General features: G+C 54.1%; 7 protein-coding genes across 7 annotated transcripts; 3 read left to right on the forward strand and 4 right to left on the reverse strand.

Annotated features, from left to right (window-relative positions):
- Nucleotides 1-439: 439 nt before the first annotated feature.
- CORC01_14247 (Hst3 protein) lies at nucleotides 440-3,774 on the reverse strand (the record flags this gene model as incomplete). Its single annotated transcript, XM_022625858.1, has 2 exons — nucleotides 440-3,595; nucleotides 3,649-3,774. 2 exons carry the CDS (start codon nucleotides 3,772-3,774, stop codon nucleotides 440-442), a joined length of 3,282 nt encoding a protein of 1,093 aa, XP_022467627.1.
- Nucleotides 3,775-5,670: 1,896 nt separating this feature from the next.
- Nucleotides 5,671-6,076, forward strand: CORC01_14248 (uncharacterized protein; the record flags this gene model as incomplete). The annotated part of the gene is made up of 2 exons (XM_022625859.1): nucleotides 5,671-6,014; nucleotides 6,067-6,076. 2 exons carry the CDS (start codon nucleotides 5,671-5,673, stop codon nucleotides 6,074-6,076), a joined length of 354 nt encoding a protein of 117 aa, XP_022467628.1.
- A 604-nt stretch (nucleotides 6,077-6,680) lies between these two features.
- Nucleotides 6,681-8,558, reverse strand: CORC01_14249 (sugar porter family MFS transporter; the record flags this gene model as incomplete). The annotated part of the gene is made up of 5 exons (XM_022625860.1): nucleotides 6,681-7,672; nucleotides 7,731-7,819; nucleotides 7,881-7,899; nucleotides 7,956-8,322; nucleotides 8,373-8,558. The coding sequence occupies 5 exons, from the start codon at nucleotides 8,556-8,558 to the stop codon at nucleotides 6,681-6,683; spliced, it is 1,653 nt and encodes a 550-aa protein (XP_022467629.1).
- Nucleotides 8,559-9,297: 739 nt separating this feature from the next.
- CORC01_14250 (ZnF3) lies at nucleotides 9,298-11,177 on the forward strand (the record flags this gene model as incomplete). Its single annotated transcript, XM_022625861.1, has 4 exons — nucleotides 9,298-9,329; nucleotides 9,405-9,815; nucleotides 9,879-10,144; nucleotides 10,243-11,177. 4 exons carry the CDS (start codon nucleotides 9,298-9,300, stop codon nucleotides 11,175-11,177), a joined length of 1,644 nt encoding a protein of 547 aa, XP_022467630.1.
- Nucleotides 11,178-11,828: 651 nt separating this feature from the next.
- On the forward strand, nucleotides 11,829-13,531 carry CORC01_14251 (melibiase; the record flags this gene model as incomplete). Its single annotated transcript, XM_022625862.1, has 4 exons — nucleotides 11,829-11,927; nucleotides 11,980-12,256; nucleotides 12,332-12,543; nucleotides 12,599-13,531. The coding sequence occupies 4 exons, from the start codon at nucleotides 11,829-11,831 to the stop codon at nucleotides 13,529-13,531; spliced, it is 1,521 nt and encodes a 506-aa protein (XP_022467631.1).
- Nucleotides 13,532-18,490: 4,959 nt separating this feature from the next.
- On the reverse strand, nucleotides 18,491-18,673 carry CORC01_14252 (uncharacterized protein; the record flags this gene model as incomplete). Its single annotated transcript, XM_022625863.1, has 1 exon — nucleotides 18,491-18,673. One exon carries the CDS (start codon nucleotides 18,671-18,673, stop codon nucleotides 18,491-18,493), a length of 183 nt encoding a protein of 60 aa, XP_022467632.1.
- A 1,368-nt stretch (nucleotides 18,674-20,041) lies between these two features.
- CORC01_14253 (uncharacterized protein) lies at nucleotides 20,042-20,516 on the reverse strand (the record flags this gene model as incomplete). Its single annotated transcript, XM_022625864.1, has 2 exons — nucleotides 20,042-20,252; nucleotides 20,287-20,516. Coding segments are annotated over 2 exons (441 nt in total), but the record flags the coding sequence as incomplete, so codon positions are not given.
- Nucleotides 20,517-21,497: the final 981 nt, after the last annotated feature.

The following is a 21,497-nucleotide window of genomic DNA, read 5'->3' on the forward strand; positions in this document are numbered from 1 at the left end:
TGGTCAAGGTACGATCAAGGCCCAGGCAAGTCCTGACCCGCCAGTTAGCTTGGATGTTTTTGCGCTCTGGCATCTGCTAGCTGGCAATTGTTTTTCTCGAACAATGCACACCAGATTGCACGCACAGCCCGTTCCCAATGGCTCTACTGCAAGGCTATGGGCGTGGCGTCTATATCATCGGGCTTTGCGAGATCATCTGTCACGGGTTGCGAACAAGTCGAACGTATGTGAAGAATCACGAATCATGGCTTACATCTCGACTGGGAGTGCGGTGGACAAAGATAGTCCACCGCGGGGTATAATTCAGCGCTTCCTTTATCCATAAACTATATGTAATGCTCTCTCACTCCGAGTCGGAGAGTGTTTGCTGCAGTTGCCCAGACAATTATGCTTTCCGAAGATCCTGCAACGCCATGGCAGCATCTGCATCCTTCTTGGATTATCTTTCGACTTTGGGCGGCTTGAAACCATGGGTTTGAGGTGGGGTCCAGTCCGGCGCCTGGATCAGTCTTAACAGGAGGGGGTCCGACAGAAAGAAGGGGTTTGCGATCCGTGGGTCGATGCGAGTCTGCGTATTAGACGAGATGGCCGACAATGGACCCGCGGGGGAACTAAGAGGTTCCATTGGTTGAGGTTTCGACAACGAAGCGGCGGGTGCATTGGTCGTTTGAAGAGGTGGCAACGTGAGCGAGTCCATAGATGGATGTTGAATGTCTGAGAGAATCTTGGGCGACACAACGACCGGCCTCTCTTTGACTTGTGTTGACTTGATTCGTCGTGGAGTCGGCCGCGGGAGCGCTTTAGCAAGTGACGCAGGGCGAACAGCGACGGGACGCAGCATGCCAGGCACGAAAATCTCTTCGCCGTCAATCGTCTTTCGTTTCCGCATCCGAGGATTGATTTTGACAGCGGCAAAGATGGAGCTTTCCGCGGCGCCTGGCATGGCCAATTGCGCACCAACACTTTCATTCAGGATCAGCTCCGGTGGGCCATTCTCCTGCTTCATCTCTGCCACAATTGGTCTCCGCTGGAAACTCTCCCCCGGCTGGTCTGGGAGAATTGGAGATGGCCGCGATATAGCAGCCGATGCAGACTTTTTTGGTCGCCTGGTCTTTGCCTTTTCAACACGGAGGGCCACAGGGGATGCCGATGTTGTCGGAGGAATGCTGCCTACAATACGGCGAAGTTCAGCCATCACCTTCCATGTCACCCAAGCAGCATTCGTCTTGTCGTCACGAACTGCCATTGGCCTCTGAGGTGTATTCTTGGGGGCAGCAATCTCCGGTGGTGTCATCAGACGTTCGATCTTGACTAGTTTGTCCGGCTTCTGAGCCGTACAAAACTCAGAAGCCTTGCAAGACTTTTCAGGCTTCAGTGTCGTCTCCGATTGCGACTCGTGCGGTAGATCCGTGGACGATGTCGCGGATGGTTTTACAGCCTCTATCCTTGGCTTCTCATCCGCAGAGCTCTGGCGTTTCCTCATCTTTTCGTTGCTCTCCTTCTTCTTCTTGGGTAACTTTGTGCCGGGCGGCAACCAGAGCAAGGGTACTCTCTCCTTCAGGTTAGATACCCATGCATCGCAGTCCCATTGGACCCAGTAGTCGATAATATCCCCCCATGAACTCTCTGGGGGCTTGGTGAAGTTGACAAAGACGACTTTGCCACCCCTGCTGTGGATGGTCTTGGCGAACTCCCTAACAAGGATCTTCAGGCCATGGACCTTCAGCGACGTGCCGAGAATGAGGAGAAGGTCCGGGGAGAGTCCCAGGTCATGGGTGACGATTGGTGAAATGAGATGGGCGTTCGGGTGTTCTTCGCCGTAAAGTACGATGTCTGGTCTCAACTTGCCCACACCCAACGCTCTCTTGCCCCTCTCCTGCCGCGCAGCCGTTGCTCCCGCACAATAAGGGCACTCCGGCTGTCGCCCTGAGAGAGTTTCGTGTGATCGGTCAGCTTCATCCCAGTCGCAAATCTTGCCGCAAAGGAAACACCTGAGAGACTCCAGTGATCCATGCAGAAAAACACATTCCACGCCGTTGGACTTCTTGTCGACGTGCTGCTGGGCCTGTGGCTCGGCCGAGGCGGTCGCGTCGGCCGATTCGGCAACCCCGCCACTGCCGGACCCTCGTGATTCATCCAAGTCTTTCGACTCGTTTGCTTCTGGTGTTGCGGAAACAGGCTCTGATAACGAGCTCCCCGTTGCTGCCGTCGCCAAGACGGCCCCGACAGATTTCCTAGAGAAGCGGCCCCGATGCCCCGGCCCTTCCTGAAGTGAGGTGGAAAGACCAACCTTCTCCTCAATTTGATCGATATTCTGCGTATAGCATCGCACCAATTTCCCACGATTGCGTAGATGACCAATGAAATGATGAGATTCCGTGGGCTCTACATCTTTGATCTTCTCTCGGAGAGTTGTGGCGAAGGTATAAAACACTGATGTTCTCAAGGGATCCGCCCATATTGAGGCATCGAATAGATCTCTGCCTTTAATGTTGGGCAAAATCGACTTGCTAGGCTGCGAGGACGGCGGGGTTTCGTCGGTTTCCGAAGATGCTACGCTGCTAGCCACACTCGATGCCTGCCTACTGGTTGATGACGACCGCTCCTTGAAGGGGTCGAATAAGACTGGCGGAGGTGATGACAATGGCGAGGAACTGAAACCCATTGGCTGCTGTCGTAGAGTTGATCGTGTGAAGCGGTCTGTGTCTCTTTGGAAAGTGGGTGTTTGCGGAAATATGCTTGGTGGCGACGACAGAGGCGAGGAGCTGAAGAAGAATCTCGAAGCTTTTGGTGTAATGTGGACGGAAGTTTTTAAAGTTGGGTCAAAGGAGTGATGCCCTTCCTCCAACTGCACACCAGCCTTGGAGAGGGTAACACTGGGCCGGTTGGGACCTGAAGTTGAGATGACTGCTTCATTACTTTCAGTCCCTGGCACAGAGGCAACGGTAGATGTCAGCAGAGACCTCTTACGCATCTCAGCAGAGCTCGCCTGATAAGCGTTGGCTCGCTGGGCACAAGGGCTTGCAGATCTTCCCCTCCTCCGAAGATAGCTGCGGGCAGCTCTGTCGGTCTGTGCTGGGCTACTGTGAGCTTCCAAGGCGCCAAGACATCTAATAGCATCCAGGTCCTTCCGGGGCCCCTCGTCCGGGGGTGAAGACTGAGCTCTCGTGATCTCCATAGATGATCTGGTGAAGATGGCTCCGTCGTCCGTAATGAGTGCATCATCGGTACGGATATTTTGTCGCGCGCTCCTGTCATCCACGGTGGACTCCCTTGACCTCGCTCTTGTGACGGGGCCGGTAGACCTTGCCACGGTTGAGCTGTGGCCCTGCAAAACGGACGCTTGAGAAGGTGTGCCGACTGCGTTCGACCTAAACCTCTCCGCGTCTGTCGAAATTTGTGAGTCTTGCGAGTCGTCACTTAGGCAAATGCCCGAATCCTCGAATGAAAGTCTCCTCCGTTTCGCAGGCGGTTCTCGTTCCTCGCGATTGACATCAGCTGACCCAAAACCCCTCGGTTCGACAACGTCCACCCGATTTGCGGCATCGAACTGGGCTTGGATCAGGGAGTAAAGCCCGTTTTCGCTGCGGAAGTCCTAGTAGGTATCATTAGCATGGGTTGAGCAGCCTTTGCAGCATAAGAACTTACAGGAATGCCCGAATTGGTACTGATGCCTGCGCCCGTAATGACCACGACCTTTCGGGCTTTGAAAAGAGACTCGGCAATCCCTTGCAGCAGAACATCCTCCGTTGGGGTGACCTGGGTGGTAGGCATACTGAATATGTCCTAGAGTGGGCCCATTGGACTGTCCCGGGTGGATTTCCGACAGCCAGGTACTTGTAGTAATATGCTGATATCCTAGGCGCGTCTGACAATCATCCGACACTGACGCCAGACGTGGTAAAAGATATCCGAGAGATGATTCCAACACTTGACTTTCAGATGTCGGAGGTAGAAATATGCTTGTTGCGAGGTCCAGAAAAGTAGCGCCCCAGACGTATGGTGGCGTCTGGAACTGCAAGCCCTTGCTCAACTCAACTCAACCGAGCAGAGCAGAGTTACCAGTCGTTCGGAATTCCCAAACTTTGCTGAACGAGGGATAGCAACCGCTCTTTCCTCGTCAAATCCGGATATTTGACAGTGATGGACAGCCGCGCAGTCTTTTTCGGGTTCTAGTCTCTATGCGACGCGGTGGTAGAAGGGGTTGGTTGCGGTGAGGACGCGGTGGGCCAGAGGTGCCAGACCAGGGTTCGCGCTACCAAAACTTGCTCGACAAGTCTCGATGTCGGCGGCGCAGGTCGAAGAACGAAGAGGCTGTAGTGGCTGCAGCTTCCAGGTGTTCAATGGGCAGAAACGTGTGAAGTCGCGAGATTGAGAAAGGCTGAGTTTGAGGTTGTGGCGAGGTGACTGTCGAGGCCCAAGCTTGACCCTTCGGACAGACGCGTCTCAGAAGATGCTCGGGAAGACCAAAGCTTGGAAGCTTAACGGCCGAGCTGTGGACGCTGCCGTTTGTTTGGGGATTCGAAAAGCAGACAGGCGGAGGATCCCAAGGTCGAAAAGAATCGCGAGGTGCTCAACAGGGAGGAGCAATTGACGAGGTTAGCCACAGGAAGAGCGTGTTCAAGGTTCCTGAGGTGCTGAATCGGATGTTGTTTGTGAACCGCGACCGCCCCGAAGAATAGGTCCAGACGCCAACAGCTTAGCGTCAGCGGCCCAGATCGCTAACCTCGCCTTAGTGAGATCACCTAGATCCACTATTGGGCGATAAGGATCCAAGACAGCGATAATTTTGTCTTATCGATAAATCGTATGCTCTGATAAGGAACCTACAGGTTTGGAACCGTGCACTCGTCATCGCTGCCTTCGTTCACGATTAATCGTCTCAAATCCGCAATTGGGCCACAGCGACCTGACTTCAAGTTCATCTCCGCTTGCTTCAACGGCTGATTGTGTTCAGCGCCGGCATCAGCCCCTGCACATGGCCATGCCCATCCCCGTTCCCATGTGTCGGGGTGGTTAACAGATTTAGCACCTATCGATCACCACTGCTGGAAACTTTGTTGACTCTTAGTCCTATTCCATTACACAGCTTTGGTGATGGTGTCAAGAGGCGCGAAAGACACTTTTATCCAGCCAAGTAGCATTTCGAAAGATAACAGAGAGTTTGCGGAAATACCACTCCCGAATACATCGCTTTGATGGGAAATCGCAACCTTGTCAATGGCAACCCTTTCTCGAGTCTCTCCACCGCGACGACCGCTTGAAGACGAGATTCCCATCTTTGCCGTCTACGGGTCGTCCATCACAACAGACGCGACGCCTTGGCGTGACATCATATCCAGCTCGATTTCTTCTGGATGTAAAGGCGTGAATAGTGCGGGGAAGCGAGCAAGTAACCGTATCTCACTACCAATGCGTTTGACCTGAAGGGTTGAGCGGTGCTGTAGAGACATGAGACGAAACCAGCAGCAGCTTGGTACGCACTGTGGAACTCTCGACGAGCACATGCATGATAAGAATGGTCAATTATGCAAGGATCCCTTACTCGTCTCAAGTCATCGACAGCTGTCGGCTCCGTCCATCTGATATTTCCGTGAAAGCCAGGTTGGTTCACAACATGGCCGTACTTGAAGTGCCCAGCCAAAGAGTGCACCAATCTTCATCAAACAGATGGGCTTCCGCCGCGCTGAACTAATCCCATCATCCAACTCGGGTATGGTCGAGTCGACAGTTGGCTTCAAGACGTTGCAAATCAGTCTCTCGAAAGACGTTCAGAATCCTCTCAATCTATCACTCAAGTATCAGCTAGTCTTCCTGGAGAGTAGTGACTTTAGCACGAACCAAGTATTTCCCAAAACCGGCACAAACCTGGGCAGCGATGCAACGGTCGATCCGGATACCCTTCAACTCTTTGGCAATGTCGATACCAAGACAGCACAGCCTGTCCTCCTCAGCAACCCTTTCACCGAGAAAGCCGTTCACAACTTTGGTGTAACTACGGATTACAATGCCAAGTGAGCCTACCCGAGCCTAACATGTGCTCAAGGGTGCTGAGACTTTATACAGCACCATCTAGGTATCCTAGTCAATCGACAACAACGACTTGGAGACCCAGGGAGGGCCCCAGCCCAACGACGTCAGCGTTCAGTATCAGTACCACTTGGTATTCTGATCGGAGGCCAGGGTGACGTCACAAAGAAAGGGTTTCAGCCATATGGTATTGATGAGGATATCGTTTACAGCGGTATTTTGAGGAGGACAGCGCCAACGGCTGCATCAGCCTGGGTCCTTAGTCAGTCTTTGCTGCTAGTATCCTATTTTCCGGGGTCTTGGGGAGGCAAATTGTTGTACTACTAGGATAGATCGCGACTTTTGCGGTGCAAAGGTTTCGCGGTGGTGGATGAGCATCCCCAAATGTCTGTCTTCAAGTTGTTTGAATCAACTTTGGTAACAGTCATGAGACCCGTCTTGCTGAAAACAGTGAACGCATGCTGGCTAGGAAGTCAAAGGTTACTTACTACGAGCATGTTTTCACCCATCACTGAGTGAGATACGATGAGAGATCTGGTTTATTAAGTAAGGTATGTAAGATTAGGTTCAAGAATTGTAGATCAGGACTCGCCAATGAATCACAGATCAAGTCTGCCCTCGATGATGAAATGACGTCTGATTTATTGTGTCTATGCCTCCTGATGACTAACCGCAGCAGCCAGCTTCTCGTGCCGGTTGGCAACTTCTTCAAGCTGCGGGCGGAGAGAGTCGGCTGCTTCCTGCGAGAAGTGGCGAGCGCCAACGCGATGCTCAAAGAGAAGATCAATCTCAGAGTACGTGAGACCGAAGGGCTCCGGGAGACGCAAGAAAGTCCAGGTAAGGAAGAGTACCGTGACGCCAGCCCAGAAGAAGCCTCCCCTAGCTCCCCAGTTCCAGTCATTCTTTCCCACAATTTTCGGCTGCAGTGCATTGACGATGAAGCCTCCGCAGTTGTAAAAGGCGCGGGAGAGAGCAACAGTCTTGACGCGAAGTCGGGTAGACGGCATCTCCGCGACGAGAGTGTAGCAGGAGGGACCAACGCTCAGCTGGAAGGAAAAGAGCATCACGATGATGAGAGCTCCCACGGCCCATGACCTAGCAGGCAGCCCGGCCGCATCCTGTGGAATGCCGATGCCACCAATGACAACGAGGATCACAAACATGGCCGATAGACCAGCCAGGTAAAGAGTGCGACGACCGACGTGAGTCATGATGTACCAAGTAATGATACAACCGATTAGACCGATGCAATTCTGCACCAGACTCATCGTGAATCCATTCTCCGAACTGAGGCCAGCGTTGATCATGAACTGCGTGCCATATCCCATGAAAGGCACCCCGCAAAAGGACTGCGTCAGCCAGACCATGCACGCGATCTCGGTACGACGGAGGTCGACGCCCCGGAAGCAGTCCCAATAGTGAGCGCCGGAACTGACCTCGATCTCGAACTGGTTTGTCAAGCGCATCATCTCGATGTGGGCGTCGAGGTCAAAATCAATGTCACTCTTCGGGGAGATCAGCTTGCGAATCGCTTCGCGGGCGTCCTCGAGACGGTCCTGGCGGACAAGCCACCACGGGCTTTCTGGGGCGAGGAGCGTGCCGATGATGATAGGAACGGGCCAGACCCACTGGATCGCGAAAGCTGAGTTGGATTCGAGTCAACGGTCTGTTCTTGGAGGGATGGGATTGAGTTGTCTCACGAATGCGGTATCCCCATTGATTATCGATTTGCAGAAGTCCACGAAGCATTCCACTGCTGATCAGCTGGCCAATGACCCAGCACATGTTCCTATGATGGTTAGCAACGCCTACGGTTTTAGTGGGTCTGTTGTGAGATTGATCAAACATACACCCAAGACGTCATGTATCCTTCAAGTCGGATTAGTAGGGCAACGTCAAAAGACACGAACAACAAGACTACTAACCTCGGAGGGCCATGGGGCAAATATCGGCCGCGTAGGTGACGGCAAGAGTCTGAAAGATACCCCACGGGATGCCCTGGATCAAGGCACCGGCCAAGAACATTGGAAGACCGTTGGAGAAGAATGGGATGAATACAGCACCGATCATGGCGGTCATGGCGACAACCATGGTTTTCTTATAGCCAATCCACTCGGTGATAATACCATTGAGGATGAGACCAAGGATTGAGCCAGCCTGAGTGCCGTTGTTGATGATGGTTTGCCAGCGAGCCGACACCAGAGGATCGCCATTAGCATCGACTTGGTCACCGTACCGCTTCATGAAAGCTGGGAAGGCGTAGAAGTTGCTCATGAGGTTGGTATCGTAGCCCTTCAATAGTCAGTCGCGGCTTCACTTGAGTGATCCACGGGCCATCATACCTCCATGATGATAGCTAGAGAGATGATGAACGAGAAGAGAATGGCTTTCGGCCAGAAACGAAACGAATCCCTCACGCTCATCTGGCGCTCATTTTGCATGGCAGTGATGGCCTCCCCAGGATTGTTGTCATTGTGATGGCTGGCGGTTGGCACCGTCTCGGCGCCCATGGTCTTTGTCTCGGTCATATTAAAGACTCTTGTGAGAGAGCGCCTACGGGTAAGGCGACTGCAAATGAGGTTATTCCCAAAACCTTCTACATCAATGGGACACAACGTCGCATTCATAGACAGAGAAGGCGGGGAACCTGTTTCCGACCTACCACGACAATGGGATGACTTGAGTGACTTGGCAACCCTGAGAGTGCAACACCCTCAAAGACCAATCCCATCATCAGATTAATCCGACTTTTTTCGCTTCTATGCCGAGGCAGTGCGGAGAACCCATGAAGGAACAACATTGGCAATCGGACGTTTCGAGAACCAACGTGCCAACGTCGTACAATAAGCCAGAATCTGTTGCGTCGTGTGAGGGTCCCATGGGGAATTCTCCGGGGTTGGGAGCAATGATCGGTCGAGACCTTTGGGGAAGCAAAGCGACTCAATCATTTGTCCATAGAATGTGTGTGTGGCACAGATCAGATGTCCAGGGCCGGGTTTGAGCGACTATTCCGCCCATTTCCCGCCGCCTTTTCCCGATTCGTAGTCTACGCCCGGCAGCGGAGGGTCCCAAACGACCCAACTCGGCCGGGTAACCACCGCGTGATGGGATACGACTCTCGTCATCTTGGAAGAAATCAGAGGTCCTCTTGCGTTTTCTGCTACTTGCAATCGCCCCAATTGTTTCCTTCTTTTTGGCTACGGACAGGGCCGCAACACAAACATAAACACAGGGCGGTGTTCCGTCCGAGGATCCAGCCCCGCCGGCATGCGGAAACCCTCGGCTTGTGCTGTGTGCCGGTAATACATGCTCGTTCCATTTTTGGGTCTTTCATGACATTTCAAATTGGCTTGTGATCTGACAAAATCGTATAGGGCCCGCAGGCGTAAATGCGAGACTCGTCAGGGCCTCACCGACTGCATTTACTGCAGTGAGAGGGGTATCAAGTGCGATCAAAGACCTCCGGAGGGAGGTTACTATGAGGAACGAGAGGCTCAGCGTAAAGAACGCCTGGAACAGCATAAACTACATCAGCGAAATAGCCACCAGGAAGTCGTGGGTTCGTCGTCTAGATCTCATGCTGGTGGCTGGTGTGCCCGCTGTGAGACCACTTTGCATGCCACACTGCCTAGCTTGCCGGTCCGGCTGGATCTCGCGAGACTCTACTTTGACTACATTCATGACCAGTTCCATTCTCTCTTCCATCGGCCAACCTTCATTGAGGATGCACTCGGCGATCGAGTGCCACATGGCATACTGTTTGGTATCTGCGCGTTATCCGCGAGGTGCGTCTTGTTAAGTTGCCAAGCAGAACATGTGAACAAATCCTCAGTCTAACAGCACTGTAGGTTCTCAACCGACCCGGAATTCGCAGACGTCGACCCTCGAGACAGAAGCCATGCATACATACGAGCCGCAGAGGTGCAACTGAACCTCCGTGACATATCTCTACCAACGATACAACTCTGCGTCCTGATAGGGGCGGCCTTGACTGCCAATGGCGACGGAGAATCAGAAAACATCTATTACGGCGTCGCGTGCCGCATGGCGCAGCTACTGGACCTGCCAGGCAGACCGGCAACCAGTCTCTTGGAACGAGAGATCAACATACGGGGTATGCGCGAGCTCACGCCCCCTTCATTTGCCGTTTGCCACGCTCATCTGCAAGTCTGTCTGCAAGGCACAAACTTAAACTGACAAGTCTGTTCCCAGTCTGGTGGTCACTCTGCATGATCGACGTATGGTCCTCCACCGCGGTGAAGTTGCCCAAACTGCTCCCAGCGAGATCCGACATCCCTCTGCCCATGGATGATCTCCCGTTCCTCTCGTTGAGCCGCAGCGGTACTGGGGCCACGAGTGCAACGTTGGCCTCTCACAGCTCTCAGCTCCTCTCGCAGATGGTTAGGCTCAACAGAATCCTCCTGGACATCACCGACTTCAACCAGCGTTGCGTAGCAGAGAACCCAGAATGGGATACTCTCGAGCAAGGCGTCGAGTCCCTGGGCACAAGAATGGAGGACTGGCTCGCCGCGCTCCCGGCGAATATGCGGGACACCTCCGAGAACTTTGCCTGGTTCGCGGCCCGCGGTCTGGGCCGGACGTTTGCGGCCGTTTACCTGGGATACTACCACTTTGGCCAGCTCCTCTACTACCAGTTTCTCTACGGCGCGGCGATCACGACGGCCATTAACCCGACTGCCTCGGCCTCCGTCGCAAGGAGAGACTCGTACGCAAAACGCTGCAAGCAACACGCGGCGCGGTTATGTGATATGGTCTACCGCGCGCAGATGACTGCAGGGTCGGACGTGCGGTACACGATGACAGCGCATGTGTTGGTCATCGCTTCGACGGTACAGATTCACACGCTCTTATTCAGCGGTGTTGAGGCGGACATCAATGTGGCTCGAAGGCGGTTGGAGAGAAATTTTGAGTTGCTGATGCAGTTACGGTGTTATTGGCCAACGACGGACCGGGCCATCAGCCGTCTAAGGGCCTTCCACCAGACTGCGCGTACGAGCATCGACACAAGTTTCGTGCTGGACCGTTGGATGTTGAGGTTTCTGGTTGAGTTTGCGGAGCCAATGGAGGAAAAGGATCGCGGGGACGTGGAGGACATAGAATCATTGTGGATTGAGGGGCCCCGGTGAGGGGGCCGGGCTTGTGAAGCTGGGGAACCGTTTCCGGAATCTTGGCCCGTTGATAGAGACCATTCTGTGTAGAATGTGGATTCAAACAGTGTACTCCTCTCTTTAACATGTGACATGCTGCGCAACCTGTGAAGCGGCTCATATTCGTGACAGGGGTAACTCACGACGTTCTGACTCCGAGAAATACACCGTTCAACCAACAAACGTTCTGCTCAGTAGCGGGGTGCTTCTTGGCATCCGGTGATGTCTCTATCGCAGTCGGTGATTTTCATCCCATCGGCGTTCAGGCCGGTCGACTGGGCTTGGCTGCATGACTCAAGATTTTGTTGCTGTAACACTGCGGAGAAGAGGCGGGAAACTCGACGACTTCTCCGCCCCCTGTTTGGCTTGGCTTGACCTCACCGTCTGATGTTGACCCCTCTAGCCCCCTCACTTGGGAGCGGGAGTGGGCATCATCTAAGTCGGAGAGTGAGAACTCAGAGAACAAACGTCCAAAAGCCACAATGGCGGGGTTGGATGGATTTGCGATGCTGCTTTTCTTGATATTCTGATCCGTATAAGAACGCGCCACCGTCAATCTCATGATTCTGCCGAAGGCTTTGAGAATGAAGACGAAAACATTGCAATTTCTGCCGCCATACCGTTCTCAAAATGGCACAAAAATCATTGAGTGTTTTGGCCGCGATAGCAATCACCGGACGGGTTGCCGCTATTAGCAATGGGCTGGCCGATACACCACCGATGGGGTGGGTAAGTTGTAACAATTCCTCTCACTTGATTGACTGGGGCTCACGACACTCAGAACAACTGGAACGCCTTCGCGTGCGATGTATCTGAGGATCTACTCCTGGGTACATCAGAGCGTGTAGTCAGCCTGGGCCTCCGCGACCTGGGGTACAACCACGTTGTGTTGGATGATTGCTGGCAAGATGAGAATGGACGCGACGGCAAAGGGAAGCTTCAGCCGAATCTCGCAAAATTTCCCCGTGGATTGAAATACATTTCCGATCATCTCCATAGTCAGGGACTGAAGTATGGCATGTATTCCAGTGCTGGTGAGATGACGTGCGCCAGATTTGGTCAGTCTTTATTTACTTCCTCTCCCTCCCCCCTATCAAGCCGATGCGCCGAGGAAGAATACTGACGCAAAGTAGCTGGCTCCCTCGACCATGAACAAGACGATGCCCAGAGCTTCGCGTCATGGGGCGTCGACTACCTCAAATACGACAACTGCTACCATATGGGCCGCATGGGCACACCCCAGATCTCTTTCAACCGATTCAAAGTCATGGCCGACGCCCTCAACGCGACGGGCCGGCCCATCGCCTTGAGCCTCTGCAACTGGGGCGAAGATTACGTTCACACGGTTCGTTTCTTCCTCATCTACATATATCCCAAGTTCTCTATCTGACAATATTCAGTGGGGCATGTCCATCTCCAACGCCTGGCGCATGTCGGGCGACATCTACGACTCCTTCACCCGCCCCGACGATCTCTGCAGCTGCAACCAGGCCGCGGACCCCTTTTGCATCGCCCCGGGCACCCACTGCTCCGTCCTCTTCATCATCAACCGCGTCGCCGCTTTCGCCGACCGCGGCATCCCCGGCGGCTGGAACGATCTCGACATGCTCGAGGTCGGCCAGGGCGGCATGACGGACGAGGAGTACAAGGCACATTTCGCTCTCTGGGCCGCTCTCAAGTCGCCGCTGATACTGGGCAACGATCTGCGGGACATGCCCGCTGAGGCGCTGAGCATCGTGAACAACCCGGCTATTATCGCCATCAGCCAGGATCCCCACGGCCGCAGCGCGTTGAGGGTAAGGAGGGATGTTGGGGGGGATCTGATCCCCGATGAGTATGGCGTCGCGGAGGTGCAGGTCTGGAGCGGACGATTGGAGAATGGGGACCAGGTCGTCATCTTCCTCAACGCTGCCGGCGCGGAGATTGAGATGCAGTCTTCGCTCGCGGACATCTTTGTGGCTGACGGTCCCGGTGGTTCGGCGCCGCAGGTCAGATCTAAATGGGCCGTTCACGATCTTTGGGCTGACAGGATGCCCGTGGAGACGGCGGAGTCACTGGTTACGGCCGAGGGCCATGATGCGAGGATGAGGATTTTGCAGGATGCAAACTGGTACAATGTCACAGAAATTCCTTACACGATTGGTCTAGACAAGGAGGACCCGAGGTTGTTTGGTAAAAAGATTGGTGAAGTCGAGGCCAGAGGTGTGTTGAAGGCTTCGGTACCCAGTCATGCGGCCAAGGTGTTCCGCTTGAGGAGAATTGCACAGCCTGGAGACGGCTTCAAGGCCAAGAGTCATGATCGTACGCAAAGGGCTACGAAAGATGAGCTGTGACGAGGCACGGAGCCAGCGACATGGAAGCTGGGCATAGTTTAGATACGTGGAGAACGTCGGCAGGATAGAACCTCTATCATTATGATCGTGATGGAATACGGAAGGAATATGAATAGGACTTGGATATCATGACGTATTATTGGCCATGAATCAAAAGGACTTCACAAGAGAAGAAGGGAAAGAGCGAGCGAGTATGTTCATTAATTCGACTGTTCGATGTGACATTTGGTGCGCAAAGCCGTTCGAAAGACATTGCCGCGGAATCTAGGAAAATAGCCTCCATTTGACTAACGGGTAAAGCTGTCCAGCACATGTGTGCATCATTTGGGAATACATCTCATCTCCATGACTAGAGTACGAATAGGGGCTAGGCGATGACCGGTATCCTTGACGAGAAAATTTGTCAACTTGTCAAAATACTACTCAACGCAAGATAGCGTCAAAGCTTTCTGCATATCTACCCTTGATTCAATATCAAGCTTCACTTTTACTCTCGCAGGCGACATTGACCTAGATGGTCAACAAATACCACAAGAGACATAGCGAAAGCCTGACTTCACTCGACCCTCGTCGTGGAGAGCTATGAGACGCGTTTAAGTTGAGTTCGGACTGACACAGATGGACTCAACCAAGCCCCACGGCTTCGCTGCTACGAGACAATATCTACGACGTCTTCTGGGTGCCCAAAGCTAAATGCCCAACATACGGCATCTTCCAAGACACCTGCCTAATAGAGACCACACAACCCGGCGTCAAGAGCGTATTCACTCCCATCAAGTTGGGACCTCTCAAAGCCCCCCCCTTCACCTGACTCTGACTACGCTTCCCAAACTCACCTGTAACCCCGCGGCCCGATTCATAGCGGTCGATATCATCATGGAGGAAAGAACAGGCGACATATGTATCAACGACCCGGGTGCAACAGGACATGGGACTCTACTTAGATCCAAGAAAAGCTTGCTCTCTCTTTCTGTTTCTCTGGCTTTCTCTCACTTCATCTTTGAACCAATTTGACGGAGCAGCCTACATGTATTGTGGGACGTGATCCGAGCCCCTGATCCGCCGAGCATCCGGACTCGCCTATTCAAGCATGTCGTGTCTCGATCCCGAAGCGCCCCCCGGACAAAGTCGTCCCCCTCAAGGATGGGGAGCTTCATCGCCCGAGGATGAAGAGCGACCGAGATGAGCGTTACCCCCTGGATGTGTTCTGGATGGTATTCCTCGGCCACTCGGTCTGCGGGCCTTGAATTTGATTGACTAGATACTGCGGAGGAGATGAAGGCGGATCGGCGTCCAAATATGGGGACATCATAGCCATGAAACGTTCCATGGAGATATCTCAAAGTACCTAAGTGCCGTCACCAGAGACGAGAAATATGGGCTGTTGCTAGCTTTCCTAAGAAGATACTCCATATTCCCAGAGCGATGACGCCTCGAGGGGTACATCTCATGGAGCCACGATACGGACAATGTTGTCCTCGATCAAGTGTCACCGCAAAAGTGCCTGGCCTTACAGTCAACAGCTGAAGCGACAAGACAGCTTCTCTTTCAAGAAAAGCCATCGTATCAAGGAGAATTTGTCACAAGGTCTTGCAGATGTGAGGAACGTCTGATCTGCTGAGAAGCCAAGCAACCAAAGAGGCTGCGAGAAGCGTGGCTGGAGGCGTTGCAGTAACCTAGTTGCTCACCACACACCCTCGCACCCATAAATACCCCATTGAGCTTCACAAATCCCACGCCACGAGTTTTTCTACGAGTTACCCCTGGGGCAGGACACCGTTCTCGGGTATATCCGTACGTGAGGAGCGTGGAGGGAGGAGGGAGGGAGGAGGAGCGAGAGAAAAGAAACCAGGACTGAGATCGCCGCGAGGGCATAACAGAACGCCTCACTCCCTCGGGGCTTGGGTGGCCATGAGAGGTTGGGCCAATAGAGGACCTTTAGGAGCGAGACTGACTCTGATCGAGACCTGCAGGGTATTGGTGACATGCCTGGCCAAGAAATTGGTGGCAGAGGGCTGCTGTGAGAGCGACGATGACCCATGCTATACTTTGACCACCGAGAGCAGATTGCGCTACAGAGGACAGTGATACCTCGTATGAGATAGCAGGGCACGACGCGATGGTGAGCTGCGAAGGTCGTGCGGTTTGGGATTAAGTGGCATGCCTTGCAGCAATGTCGTCAGCCTCGTATCTTCCCTGGAGAACATCACTCAAGCCGTCGTGCTGGGACCGGACCGTTGTGCAGAGTCTCTATCCGGGTCGTGCATACAAAAGAAAGCCAGAAAAAAGTATGAAATCCTGCATCAGGTCACTAGGTTACCCGGTCTCTGTTTGCTGTACGCGTCAAAGTAGGAAGCGCCGTCGCGTACTCCGTAGATCCCGCTGTTCGTTTGGTGTCATCGGCCCTCAGTAAGCGGGGAGGAGAAAGGGGGGGGGGGGGGGGGGGGGGGAGGGGGAGGGGGGGGGGGGGGGGGGGGGGGGTGCGGCCGCGTGCTGGGGCGCTCGGTGGCCAGGCCGGGGGGGCGGGGGGGCGGGGGGCCCGGGGGGGGGGGGGGGGGAGGGGGGGGGAGGGGGGGGGGGTGTGGAAGAGGAGGTGATGGTGGGAGCTACCGAGCGCGGTTTGCGCCTCATCTATGTCGCCTTGGGTCCAAGGAAGAGGAGACGTGTGTTTGGCTGGTGTCCGACTTTCTTTTTCCCGCCCTCGGATGTCGCGCTGAGCAGTTGAGGCGGTATATGGGCTCAGGGATACCATGGATTCTGGGGGATTTCTTGTCTCCAGTCTGTATCGAGCAACCATCTGTTCCGTAATCGGAAGTGAAGCGGCAGCCAGACACGGCCGCAACTTCGCAAAGCCAGGTCGATAGAGATGGCGTGTGCGAGAATCGCGGCAAGCAAGGACCGCATGTTCAAGCACTTTGCGTCATCTGATGAGTATATTTGCTCGAGATGATGCAGCTTCCCACCGCTCTCTGCCATTCTTGTTGTCGTGTCGGTGTACGGGTATATGCAGATGCCATAAGGAACGGCCTAGGTGGAAATCGTCTCGTGCGCCTATTCGTATTCTAGGTTCGCTCGCCATCTTGGCTCGCCCACCCCCAGAGTAACGGTGAATTGGGAGATTTTCTCCCCCCCTGCACCCTAGCGTTCGCAGTTCTGGGCCGATCGGATGGAGTCCCCAAGTCAAGGTAATGCTTGCCGTCGATCTCTAGTCGCCGGCCACTCACTCCTGATAAAGCGTGCCACCATTGATTGACCAGGTCTATCGTTCGTTCTGGCAGTCTTTTTGCGACATGTATCCCTACACAAACTGCCCGGCAGGCTCGTGAGTGGAAGCTCGATTGGACCTGAAAGCACCTTGCTCTGTAGAGGTCGACCCATACTGGGCACGACAGAAACGCAAAAGTAGGCCTCGAGCGGCTAGCCTGGGCGATCATTACTCTCCCCCACGTGGTCGCACATCAAACGAAAACCGCCGAGGTTAATGAGCTATCAACGCGGAATTCAATGGCACAATCAGGTGATTGGAGAGGTGCGCCATAGAGGAAGACCAGTCGAGATTGCGAGCGGCAACTCCACGGACCAGCCAAGCCAAGCCATTGGGTTTCGTGAACCCGCATTCACATGACACTGGGACTGGAGAGTCGAGGGGACGAAGCGACTGGGATCCTGAATGATCTGAAAGCACGGCAGGCCGGTGCTATGTGGCTCAAGATATCGCAATTAATTGTCCCCTGGCCCACTGCGTCCAACGCAATGAGCCAAGACGTGTTGGCGCTCCGGCCGTCCGTGGCACCCTCGGCCCCGTAAACAACAGACTTGTTGATATTTTCTAGACTCTCGGAAAGGCACAGATTGCCGAACAGAGAGGTCGGCAATGACATACCTCGGATGAGCTACTATGGTCACAGTTCGAGTAGCCTCTAGGCATTGCCTTGGACCACATAAATTGCGGCAGAGTAGGTCGATGGACTCGCAAAACAGTCCGAATGCTGGTCGTCCCCACGCTGAATTAGCTCCTCGTGAGACGTCTAGTCCAGCACCGCCGGACGCCACGAAACGCCCTCGTTTCTTATTCCAACATCTCTCCACTTTCCCATAGTATTTTGGAAAGTTCTTCTTGGCCGACTGACATGACACGAACGGGGATGAGTCCAGCGTGGCCAACATGGCTATCCCGAGTAAAAGAAAAATTGGTCGTGTCACCAGACCAGGCCTAGACGAGAGTGAAGTACTTCGTATGGATACGCAACGCAACACAACGCACTTCTGTAATCTGCACATCTCTAGGTGTATCCGTCCCTCTTGTGCTCCTTTCTTTTTGCTGATTGGTTGCACCCGCCCTGCTGCAGGATCGTGGAAAAAAACCGAGATGAGGTATTCTGGCGGCAACCCGCAGAGCTCCCAGAGACTCGAACGGTGCGACCATTATCGTTTCCATGCCATTCTGCCGTGCTACGAGCCTGGCGCCCGCTCTATCCCATTTAGGACCAAGGGTACTATCACGAGCTTTGGGACTGCGCTGGGGAGATGATGCTGCCATGACCGATTCGACCCATGCTACAAGGATCATCTTTTTGGGTTCGATAGGAGTAGGCGCAGAGATTCAGCCCTCCCCTATCCAATTGCTGACGGGCCTTGTCGTGCATCTTGATGGAAAATGCTACCACGACTTTTCTGCAACGCTGCTGATAACTACAATTGCGTCTGAGGCCCCAATCAGGGTAAGATATGGCGGCGTCTAGTCAGTCGGCAACTCGGCCAACTACAGAATCCATCAAACCCTTCGCTCGACCATAGCGTAACCAACCCAGAGTATGACATTGTGCACAATACGGCTGTAGAAGAGTCTATTCCTTTCAATATGAGCAGCGCACAAAGTTGATACTGGAACTTTGAGGTGTGCACCCGATGTGTGCCTCACTCGCCTGGGGGGAGCACGAGCTTCAAGCCGGCCTTCCCTCAGATCCAGCAGCTGGGCGCGGGTAGTTGAGACAAGTGTTTTGAGCCTGCTGTCTTCGATCCACGGCCCAGTATCCGAAGAACTGGTTCGTGGATAATAAGTGCATCGGCTGAAATCGCATAACAAGGTCGCACAGACAGCCCGGGGCATACGCCGTATAACGTCTTTTGCCGAGTGCGCATGAGTGGTATTAACAAGCCGGTGCACTGTGATGTGAAGGAATACAGCTCATGGACCGTTCTATGCCGGCTATTTGCGGCCTACTTTCACCCTCATGTCGAGTATTCAAGTAACACAGCTGCTGCCCGTTGGAGCTTGAACAACAAGGTGGGAGAGCGGACAGTCACCAGCGATGCCCATTTCCTCACTTCCAGACGCTCATTTCCTTCATGCCAACATATGATAAGGAGGCATGAGTTGATGCATTCTGTGAGGTTGCCAAGAGCGTCGGCAAGATTGTGAGGGAACCCAGAAATGTGGTTATGCCGAAATGTGTGGCTGCTTTGCTGGTAACAAGACCATACTTGGAGTAGATTAGCGAGAGTGAAGACACGGCAGGAGCCATTATCCGTATGCAAGCCGAGGACTGTACCAACATACCGAGCTGAAAGCGACCATGGCTGAGCAAGGAGGGATTGGGGCCCCAGAGAGTTGTCCAAACGACATGACTGTGGCACCAGGCTGCATGCTCGGTATTCCAACGACAGCTCTACCATCCCAGCTCGGAACACAGACCAATCATGGTGTCTCGAGCAGAGATCAGTCACATTGCCGCTTCCCGCACGGAAGAAGGATGTTACACAGCAGTCAAATGTGGCAGACGTTGAAGAAGGTGACCGTATCAGACGACATTGTTGCGAGGGTGAGCGCAAGATCTGCCTCAGGACCAATATGGAGGTGCATGATCTTGTTAGGTGAGACCGTCTACCTCGATCTTCGCGTTCAACCGGTCGGTAAACTTGGGCGGCTAAATATGTCGCTTCGAATGTCAGTACATGAGCTGAGCGTTGGCCGGAATGCAGCCATGAATGACTATGCGTAAAGCAGCAACTTCGCCATGTTGATGAAGAACAACAGAAATATCTGCGCCCAAGAAAACAGATGAGACAGCTCTCACCACATAGCCCCCCGCCTCAGTGCTGCAAAGCGCACCCACACGGTGGGTGCCACGCTCTCGATTAGTCGACAGCAACGGGGTCGGAATTACTGCTCTTAAGCCTGTTCGGCATCGTTGCTAACGAAGGCTGGATGACGCGATCCAAGACATGATAGAGGAATGCCCTAGCAAAGCTTACTAGAGCGCATGTTTGGGGGCTCCGCTGGCAGGCTCGTTAGGTATTAATTCGTGCTTGGGTTCTGCCCTCAGCCGTAACGGGCCTGAGCCGAGAGCATGACTTGGCCACCTTCTGTAGCGTTGCCCCGGTCGCCGTAACTGTGTGACGGACAATAACATGCCTATTATACATATGGTGCCTGCAAAGGAAGCTGATGAACCACGGCGCTGCCTTCACTGACAGGGTTAACATTCAAGAAATGATTGTCTTTACGACCTAGACCCGTGGTCCTGGGCCTTCCGCTACAGCCACGAGGTGGGCCCGAGGGGAAATGTCTCGCAAGAAGCAAATCAGGATAGTGAGGTTAGTACTCGGAAGCGAATCTGCAACATGCGGGCCCCGAGGTAAAGCAATGAAGGCAAGGTACCAATCGTCTGCCCCCTCCCACCCTGGCGGGATGACTTGCATATCATAGACATGGCCGGGCCAGTAGGAGACTGGGCGCATCGCATGGAGCGGACGGACAGAACATGACGACAAGGACGAAGCGGGTGGATTGCCGATGGTAAGATTGTGTCAGGGCACAAGTCGGTGAAGTTGCACCAAGATGAAGTGGTAAAACGGTAACAAGCGAGAGGCCTTCGGCGGGAGGGCAGGGGACCAAACAAGCTGATGACGGGCTTGTGTGAGTCGTACGAAATTGGCTAGAAGGCCACGCTTTCCAGGGCCATGGTAAGTGTCGAGGTGAGAGATAACCCAGGCGAGGCAGAGTAGGAGCCAAGGTCTGGTGCTATGATTGGGCATACGCCGCACCCGCACCCGTACCCGCATCTGCACCTGCACCTGCACCTTCATCCGCACACCCGCAACCGCAATGGCAGTCGCAACCGCAACCGAATCGATATGAGGCAGGCGTGCCGTGGTATACCTAGGCGAGGGCACAAGCGGCAGTGCCAGTGGCCTGCGTCGACGTCCGCATCCATCCACTGGTGCCAGTGATGATGTTGAGCTTGCTAGGCGTGGAGAGGACGGTGATGAGAACGTGCGGAAAACCGAACGGTGCTGTCTGGACGAGAAGAGGGGAGGCGCGAGACGGCGATGGTTACGGCCGTAGGCGAATAACAGTCATGATTTGCTCTAGGGGTTAGGCGGCCGACTGTAGGTACTGGTCGGGCTACCTACAACTAGCACTTGCGACAAGTCAGTCAGCATAAGCAGGCTCTCCGTTGGGATACCTCGTGGCTCGGCAGACAAAGCAGACGGCGTACAAGGTATCCGTAGGCAGAGAGCACGGATGCGGTATGGGGTCCCATGGAGGAGTGAGAGAAGGCGAAGATTGGGAGGTGAGGATAGCGACGAGGACAGCGACTTGGAGTCGAGATGGTGACGATAGCGACAGCCACGGGAGGATGCATCCAAAGATGGCCTGGTACCAAGGGATACTTGCGCGCCTCGACTCTCGAGGCAAGGTGGGCTAGCAAGGGTCATCTCTACCTCGTGGGGTCGTGGAGGGCACCTTATGGTGTTTTGGTGTCTGGGGTGGAAGCGTTCTTGCGGCCGAGGTGCAAGTGCAGACTCTGTAGAGGGACTCGGGAGGAATCGAAACGGCGGGCTGCTTGATTTCGACGTTGTGGAGGACGCGGAAGGCGAAGGGGGGGTTGTTGGACGCGACGAAGACGGAGACTTGGGTGTTGCCGGTCTGTAGCGGGGAGAAGACCCACTCGATCTTGGA

Source organism: Colletotrichum orchidophilum (assembly GCF_001831195.1).
Source record: "Colletotrichum orchidophilum strain IMI 309357 chromosome Unknown Scaffold_258.1, whole genome shotgun sequence".
NCBI lineage: Eukaryota > Fungi > Ascomycota > Sordariomycetes > Glomerellales > Glomerellaceae > Colletotrichum > Colletotrichum orchidophilum.